This window comes from Tetrao urogallus (assembly GCF_951394365.1).
Source record: "Tetrao urogallus genome assembly, chromosome: 3".
NCBI classification, from domain to species: Eukaryota; Metazoa; Chordata; class Aves; order Galliformes; family Phasianidae; genus Tetrao; species Tetrao urogallus.
The window spans coordinates 67,807,378-67,817,144 of record NC_136815.1 but is presented as its reverse complement, the minus strand read 5'-3'; the positions used below and the strand labels follow the sequence as shown (position 1 = coordinate 67,817,144).

Below are 9,767 nucleotides of genomic sequence, written 5' to 3'. Positions count from 1 at the left end.
TATGAAACCAACAGCTGTATTGGTTGTTCCCTTCCTAAATACAAAGAACAGCATGCAGATGGCACCCATCCATTCAACGTCCCAATTCATTCTGAAGATGTCTGGCACACACATTGAAATTGCTCCTCAAATTACCCGTCAAACAATGGGATAAGGTCAAATATTACTTGATTACGTTCCCCATAAAAATATACATAAGAGTGACTGGTCTCCAAAGTTTATTAAAAATCAAAGAATAGAAAACTTTACATAAAAATATGTCAATTTTAGCTTCCACATAGTTGTCCACACAAAAAATTTAAACATGATTTGTTTTTTTTTTTCAAACCTGTAGCACATAACCACAGTGATAGCCAGGCCAATTTATTTGGTTCACCATGACTGAAGTGTTACATGATACCACTTTTAAATGAATTTCACTTTAAAATGGACGCTAGAATAAGACACCAACTAAAGCCTTTGAAGGCTCTTTAATGTAGTTATGCTCAATATTGCTAGTGTGTGAAGACTAAGCAGTACAGGCTCCTGTAACAGCCCTTAGATATTATTTATGAATCAGCTCACAATTTTTTTTTTTTGTTTAAAATTGTGACGAACCTGGAGCATTAAGACAAACTTTTTGCAAACATATGCACTACTCTACTTTGGAATGTTGCCCTCTCTCCCCTCAAAGACCTGTTTGACAGATTCAGTAATAACATGAACTACTTCTGCTTCAAAGGCATACAGCATATTAAAAAGCTTCATGCTTGACACCTCATTTTAACACTCGGATATCAGTTTTAAAACCTTCTCTATCTGTATACAGTATAGTCCTGTTAACAGGATTCTTCAGCTTTCTCTGCTAATGGATTTATATAACTGATCTGTAGTTTTCTGTATAGTTTAAGAACTCTCGCTAAAAAAACAGGAAGTCAGAGGGCATGAGACGTGACCTACTCCCAGGACAACTGTGGTGCTTTAAAAACTCAGGGTTAGGCAGGATGTACATTTTTTCAAAAAGTTAAAGACAGTGTTTGTCATGGCAATACACACTTGCATAGTATACCTGTATGCATCTGTAAATTAAGTGCCAGCCACTCATACTGCGTACAACACTGGGCTGTGCTCTCCTGCAATACATTAAAAGATACTTCTCATAATGCTTAGAGCAGCTGAAGTACTTTTTATATATTTGCTCTTAACAGAACTAATGCATACTGCTATACAGATTCCTTAATGGAATCAACATATTTCCTTTCTCCACATTCCTTAAGCCGGGTACCTCCATTTAATAATGTTGTTTGAACCCAAACATTAACAGGTTACATTACTAAAATGCATCAAAGCATGTAGTTCACCGCTTTTTAATTTCACATCGGGACTTGAACCAACCTTCTCCCCTCCCTCAAAAGTTTTACTTCTGGTACTAAGAATGCTGGATTTGTCGTCTATTAAAAGGAATAAAATTAAAACTCATTGGTCAGAGCAAGAAGACTGTAGAGGCCAGACAATGAGCTAAAAAAACATAGGGTCGAAATGCTTTGGAGCTTAATACCTTCTTAAAACTGTAAGCCAAATCGCTCTTCCACTGTGAATCAAGAAGCCTCAAATATTACCAAATGTCATGTTTGTAACACTGCTCAGACAACCTGCCAAAACTATGAACCCAACTTAGATAATGCAACCTGGGAAAGGATCTGTAAATTAAAAAACCTCTTCCCCTTAAATATAACTTATGTGACAATATGAAATTAAATTAAAATTCCTAGTTATTGCACAAATTATATCTCCAATATTTACAGAGCAAAAAATCCTGAACTTTGAAACAAACAGGACTGCAGCAAATTTATTTTTTTGAATTCCCAACTCGATTTGCTGCAAAGAAAAAAAAAAAAAAAAAAAAAAAAAAAATCGAAGGGGCTGAAGTTTCCTTCACTTCCAAAATAAAAGAAAACAGAACCCACATAGGAACAGATGTAGCCACAGCAAAAAAAGCCACAGCATTTGTAAATGTCCTTGCAGTTCCACTGTCAGAGCTGCTTCGGCACCGTATGAACCATTGTGGGAAGGCAGAAAAACAAAACTTCCACATTTAATAAGGCTTCACAGATAAGCACAACTACTTCTTGAAGATGGACTGAACCACCACACAAAGAAACATGCAAAGAAGTCAGCTGCAGATATTTGGCAACACCAATAAAACGATGTGCTGGACGCTGGTCTCCATCCCCTAAGTCGAGTGGCACTCGCTCAGTTTGTCTGAACAGGGAAGGTCATTTTGCCATCTGCCATTATCTGCTCAGACTAATAGGTAAACTGTCTCTGTGTTTTTTTCTTCTCCATATATTACGATTGTACTGGTGGTGTCCTCTGTTACCAACTGGTTGCCTCATGCCTCCACTGTTGACAGGACTGTAGCTGTTGCCTTGGTTATGAGTTCCTTTCATGGAAAACTTCATCCCAGTGTGCTGTTAAAAAACACAAGACATGCACTCAGTTTAGGCATACAAACAACTGAAACAAAGTACGTATTACCAGTGGTATTTCCTCAACATACAAGTCATTCCCACAGAATACTGCTTGAAGCAACTGATCTTTCCATGCTTGTCTGATTTTAGCTGCACAAATCCAAAGGCACTAACAGCTTGTTTTCTGAAGCAAATGTCCTGCAAATGAAATGGTGTAGATTTAAAAGCATCCTTAAAAACCTTTGATCTGAGTATTAAATATGCTCACCATGCATCACCACTATAAAAACAGACCTTCCACATTAAACATTAATTGTAACAGACATGTCTCTAGAAGATTCTTGGAAAGAATATAACCGAGTGAAATATCCAGCAAGACTTCCAGAAATATAATTATTAAGGAACACAGGAGCATCACTACATGAGCTAATGCAAAGGACTAGCCTGCTCTACTTACAATTTCACTTAACTAAATCAGTAAACTAGCCATGACTTTGGAAGGAGCTGGGCCTAATCTGATAAATCTTATTTGCCTGCTACATACCACGCATCCAGACCAAGGCAAAATAACCATCAGGAGTGTAACATGACACTTTCTTTGGGAGAATCTCTAATAATTTGGAACAGCAGCTGCTGAAAAGGCTTAATAACAACCGAGTTCAGTTTTTTCCCTACCATTTAATACCACCTTGAGTTGTGTTATCATTTCCCTACATGCTGAGACTCTAAAAATACCTGCAGCTTAAACACAAGCAACTTTTTTTTTCCTGAGGAGTGAAAGAAATTATTGTGAGAACACAGACTGCCTTTAAAAAAAAAAAAAGCGTTCTGTCTAACTTAAGTGATTTAGTAGAAATACCACAAAGTTAACATAGGGCAGCTGTTTAGAACATGAAATAACTGCAGATAGCTTATTAATCTGTATTTCCAAATAAGCGTGGTGTCAAAATAAATGTGAGAACAAACTATCATTGAAATTATTTAAGGAATAATGCTATACAAAGCTTTTTGCTATTAAATTATAATTAGGAGAGATGCTGAACATCTCGGCTGAACATGAGCCAACAGTGTGCCCAAGTGGCCAAGAAGGCCAATGGCATCCTGGCTTGCATCAGAAACAGTGTTGCAAGCAGGAGCAGAGAGGTGATTGTTCCCCTATATTCAGCACTGGTGAGGCCGCACCTCGAGTACTGTGTCCAGTTTTGGGCCCCTCACTGCAAGAAAGATATTGAGGCCCTGGAACGTGTTCAAAGGAGGGCAACAAAGCTGGTGAGGGGTCTGGAGCACAGGCCATATGAGGAGAGGCTGAAGGAGCTGGGAATGTTCAGCCTGGAGAAGAGGAGGCTCAGGGGAGACCTCATTGCTCTCTATAACTTCCTGAAGGGAGGTTGTAGTGAGCTGGGGGTCGGCCTCTTCTCTCGTGTCATTAGTGATAGGACCAGGGGGAATGGCTTCAAGCTACGGCAGGGGAGATTCAGGCTGGACATTAGGAAGTATTACTTTTCAGAAAGGGTGGTCAGGGACTGGAATGGACTGCCCAGGGAGGTGGTGGAGTCACCGAGCCTGGGGGTGTTCAAGGAAAGACTGGATGTTGTGTTGAGGGACATGGTTTAGTGGGAGCTATTGGGAATAGGTGAACGGTTGGACTGGATGATCTCTTAGGTCTTTTCAAACCTTGGTGATTCTATGATTCTATGAACATCTACAGAAAGACCTGGGGAAGAACAGTATTGAAAAGAAAAGTTAACTGTACAATAGTAAAAAAAAAAAAAAAAAAAAAACAACACAACCTTTTTTCATATGTAAGGAATGCCCTACAGTGACCTAAACATCCTTGAATATTCAATTTTTAAACTCCCAGGACAGACATGTTAAGTGTTGTCAGAATAGCAATGGCAAAATAACCAAGGACAAAGACAAAAAGAGAATGAAAGAGAAAGAATCCTTCATCTTAAGAGGTGAAACTCAAAACTTGTCTACTGAAGTATGTTGTAAAGCACCTATCAAGAGCTATTCATTAAAATCAACAAAATAAGCTGAAAAAATAAAAACATTCTATTTTGGCAAGTCGCCTTTCAAACAAACACCACCTTTACACATTCTTCTGAGGCAAAGTGTTGAAGTTCAATACATGTATATCTGACTCTCGAATCCATAAGCAAAGCTCTACAGACATGTATCAACTAATTTGCTTAAATAAAGCCAAAACATTTCAAGTGATCGGTCATTCAATAGTCAAAACAATGAGGACAGTTCTATTCCTTAGTTACACTTCACTATGTTAAAAAAAAAAAAAAAAGAGATAACTCTAGTTTTGCTACTGTAAAATCAGAACAAAGCTCTGACCACAGAATCTACTCAAGCCTATTATCTTCAGCTGTAAATACAAAGAACCTGGCAACTTAATCCTTAATTTGAGTGTTCAGAAAAAAATAATGGCACACTAGCAGGCCGTGCTTCACTCAAATCAGGTCAGCCAAACCCCATTGAAAACAGGGTAATTAAGCCTATCTGTATCCTCAAAGTAATTGTACCACTAGTTTGTTCAAGATGTAATCAAATTTTCAAAAGATTGCTACATACTTATTTCACTGCTTATTTATAAGGTAAAGGAAGTTTGCTGATATCTTTTTGAAATTCCCAGAAGACTATTAACTCCATCTAGTCCACACCATTCTTGATGTCCACATGCTCCCCCCCAGTCACTGAGAGATGGCATGTCTACCCAGACAGTGGCTGAAGAGGGATCAGAAAAGCAAAAAAGCAAGCCCTCTAACTGCAATACGCAGACATCTTCAGTTTAAATGTTCTGATAATTTCCCTTACCAAGGAGTAATTTTTTCTACCAACATATGGCTGCTCATTCAACAATTAAGACACAGAAGTGATTGGGGGGGGTGTCTGAATTTGATCTTCCACGAGTAGAAGCTGCTATATGTGTAGAGAAATCTCAGAAACTTGCAACTAAAACAAGATGGGGAAAAACTTTATAACACATACCAGGCTCAAAAAATTCCCAGATGTTTTAACAGAAATTTAAGAAAAGGTTGCTCTCAGCTTTTGTCCCAGACAACAAGTCTGGTAGAAATTCAAATATTGAGTAATGTGCTGAAGAAAACAAACTTTTCATCTTAAATTTGCCACCCAATCAGGAAGACTGAGTGCACAAGGCCCTCTATAAATAGATAAGAGCAGCTTCATACTCACAAAACATGGTCCTCCTGGAGAACCTTCAACCACCCCAGTATCTCTTAGATGGACAACACAGCAGGGCACCAGCAATCAAAGAGGTTCCTGGAATGTGACAATAATTTCTTCCAAGTAGTACAGGAACCCATGAGAAAAGGAGCTATGCTCGACCTTGTCCTCATCAATGAGAAGGGTGAGTAATATGAAGCTCAGTGGCACCCCTGGCTGTAGCAACCACAAAAAAATGCAGAGTTCAAAATCCTTAGGGTGTCAGAGTGTGTGCAGCAAGCTTGCTACTCTGGACTTCAGAAGAGCAGATTTTGAACTCTTCAGGGAACTGCCTGGCAGGGTAGCATGGGAGAAAGCTCAGGGGCACAAGAAAGCTGGTCAGTATTCAAGGACCATCTCCTCCAAGCACAAAGCAGTGCATCCTGAGAAAAAGGAAGACAGGCAAGAATGCCAGGAAGCCTCCATGGATCAACAAGGAGCTCCTGGACTTGCTTATGCTCAAAGAAAGTCAAGAGGGAGTGGAAGCAGGAACGGGTTACCTAGGAAGACTACAAAGAAGTTGTCTGAGCAGCCAGGGATCAGGTTAGGAAAGCTAAAACCCAGAAAGAATTAAATCTAGTCATGAGACATGAAGGGGAACAAGTCGAAATTCCACAGATATATCAGTGATAAAAAGAAGGTCAGGGAGGACATGGCCCTGGAGGCCCTCTCCAGAGAGGAGAAATTCCCCAGAAGGGAAGTGGAGACCTGATCACAAGGGATACGAAGAAGGCTGAAGTTTTCAGTAACTTCTTTGCCTCAGTCTTCATTTGGAAAGAGCTTGAGACACACTGGTCAAGTTGCAGAAAGCAGTGGTAAAAACCTGGAGAAGGTAGATCTGCCCTGCTGTAAGTAAAGATCAGGTTTAAGACAATCTAAAGAACGTAAAGATGCTCAAGTCCATGGGACTCAACAAGATCCATCCACAGGTTCTGAGGGAACTGGCAGATCAAGTTGCCAAGCCACTATTCGTCATATTTGAAAGGTCATGGCAATCTGGTGAAGTTCCCACTGGCTGAAAAAAGGGAAAAAACTCTCATTTTCAAAAAGGCAAAAAAGAGGATCCGGGAACTACAGGCCAGTCAGTCTCACCTCTGTGTCTGGCAAGACCACGGAGCAGATCCTCCTGAAGGCCTTACTAAGGCACATGGAAAATAAAGATGAGGTGACTGGTGGTAACCAACGTGACTTCACCAAGGGCAAGTCATGCCTGACAAACTTGGTGGCCTTTTATGAAGGTGTAGCATTAGTGGATGAAGGGAAGAGCAACTGACAATATCTGCCTGGACTTGTGCAAAGCACTTGACACTGTCCCACATGACTTCCTGGTCACCAAATTGGCAAAAAATGGATTTGATGGATGGACCATTCGCTGGATAAGGAATTGAACTGGATGGCCACGCTCAGAGTTGTGATCAACAGCTCAATGCCCAAGTGGAGACCAGCGTCAAGCAGCGTTCCTCAGAGATCAGTACTGGGACCAGTGTTATTTAACATCTTTGCAGGTGACAAGGACAGTGGGATCGAGTGCACACTCGGCAAGCCTGCAGGTGACATCAAGCTGAGTGGTGCAGCTGACACACTAGAGGGAAGGGATGCCATCCAGAGGGACATGGACAGGCTTGGGAGGTAGGCCCACGCCAACCTCATGATGTTCAACAAGGCCAAGTGCAAGTTCCTGCACTTAGGTCAAGGCAAATCCAGGCACAGACACAGGTAGGGCAGAGAATGGCTTAAGAGAAGCCCTGAGGAGAAGGATTTGCGGCTATCAGTTGACAAAAGTCTCAAAATGAGCTGGCAATGTGCACTTGCAGCCCAGAAGGCCAACTGAATCCTGGGTTACATCAAGAGAAACATGACCAGCAGGTCAAGGGAGGCGATTCTGTCCTTCTCTGCTCTTCTGAGATCCCCATCTGGAGTACTGCATCCAGGTCTGGAGACCCAGACAAGGACACAAAGATGATCAGAGGTTCTGGAATATCTCATCTCTCCTATGAGAACAGACTGAGAAAGCTGCACCTCTTTCTTCAGCCTAAAGAGAAGGCTCTGCGGGGACCTTACAACTGCCATCCAGTAACTGAAGGGGGCTACAGAAAAGCTGGAGTGGAACTTTTTGTCAGGGCATGTAGTGACAGAACAAAAGAAGATGACTTTAAATTGGAAGAGGGTAGATTTAAACTAGATATCAGGAAGAAATTCTTTACTGTGAAGGTAGTGAGTCACTGGAACAGGTTGCCCAAAGAAGTTGTGGATGCCCCTCCCTGGAAGCGGCTTTGAGCACTCTCGACTAGAGGGAGGCGTTTCTGCCTATAGCAGGGGGTTGGAACTATGTGATCTTAAAGGTCCCTTCCAACCCAAACCACACTACGATTCTATGACATATATAAGCAATTTTACCATACAAAACTGCTGACAAAGACAGTCAGTTTTAAGCCAAAAATAAATCACTTCAACATCAAAAATAACATAAACTACATAAGTAACAAAGCTACAGCCCAAACAGTTTCTGAACCTTTGACCATTAGCTCCTCCAAAATAGGGAGAAAAAAGGAAAGCTATGAAAATGAAGTGTCAGAACTGTTAAGTTTAAAAAAAATCCGCCTATACATACAGCACTCGATATGTACATAAGGATCTACAAAGGTAGCCAGTTTAGGAAACCTATTATTACATTATTAATACTACTGGATTAACAGTCACAACTGAATCCATTCTTCAGTTGATAGGAATTGTCATCATTGAAGCTTGTATATTTCAGCCTTATTACAGGTAAAGTATTAGTGTAGTATTTTGCAGAATTTTACTGTACTATTTAGCATTAATACCTTAACAAACAGCCTCAAAATCTTCCCAAGTTCTTTTCAATTTTTCCACCTTATTTCCAAACAAGCAATGGTTCATTAGCCTCATTATTTTTAAGCTAACATGATTATATATAATATTTATATTAGCTACCTGGCCATACTTTGAATCTGTTAAAATTTAGATCTGGTCTATATTTAAGATGCGCTTAAATATTTAAGATGTAGTAAAAGTTCTTATTCAAGTTGTTTAAATCTGGGAAAAACAAGCCTAAAGCACTACAAATATCGAGAGATCCTTCTCCCTTTTGAACCCTTTGTTTGGGCTTACTAGCTGAAGTCAGCTAGTTTTCAACTGACAGCATAATGATAAGTCTGTATTTATGCATTCACAAGCCAAATCTCATTTCTTGTCCAACAAAAGAAAACAGCATTTATACAACAGAAAAAAACTTGTACAGAGTACAGAAAGAGCACAAGTTCCATCACTTCTTACCTGCTAACACTACAGAATCAGAAGACTCAAAGTCATGAGGGAACAGCTGAGTCAAAACAAACGATGAGAAGACAGAACTCATACTGCAACTTTGCTACTATCTTGAGATGGCCATTGTTCTTTTATCCAAACACCTTTTATTAAGTATCTCAGGAGATAAATTTTCTGACTTAACTCTATTTTAGAGCTTAAGACAGATTTCTTATCGAGATTTCTCAGCTTTTACTTGGAGAAAAATTTCAGGACACAGGCCCACCAGCACTCTCCAAACAATGAGTTCACATCAATATGGTCAGTGTGAGAAAACAAGTAGATGAAATGCATATGCATGTATTTAAACCAATCTGAGATAGAGAGGAGCATTCTGACAGTGACATTGGAAGACAAAGTTATGCTAAGCAAACTGATCAGATATTACCTCCACATTTTCTTCACTTGTTTTTTTTTTTTTTTATTATTACTTATGATGAAGTCCTGTTCATCCTGTTTTTAGAAACTGCTCTTTAGAGTTTCAGCCAGCCTTTTCTTCAACTGAAAAAGTACTTTGGAAGCAGACACTTGGAAAATCTTGTTTCCAATGCCACTACATTTTGAGACACTATTAGATGCTAACAGCATCAGAATTGTCACTGGGACAAAGCAACATCTCCCACAATTGTTCTAGGTGAGAGCAAACTCTGAAGAAAAGTATTTTAGCAAGTGAAGCATAAAAGGTTAGATTATGTCATTTTAGCACTAGCATTAAAGTTTCATTTTCCTAGTTGTCTTCTTCCTTCCGAAGTC

General features: G+C 39.8%; 1 protein-coding gene across 1 annotated transcript in view; it reads right to left on the bottom strand.

The window, feature by feature from the left end:
• Positions 1–2,273: 2,273 nt before the first annotated feature.
• The window catches only part of TENT4A (terminal nucleotidyltransferase 4A), a gene marked incomplete at both ends in the record, with an annotated part of 52,698 nt that continues 45,204 nt past the window's right edge, over positions 2,274–9,767 (bottom strand). Inside the window, one exon of the mRNA XM_079533728.1 lies at positions 2,274–2,450. Within this exon, the coding sequence (XP_079389854.1) occupies positions 2,274–2,450 (177 nt within the window). The remainder of the gene's footprint in view (positions 2,451–9,767) is intronic.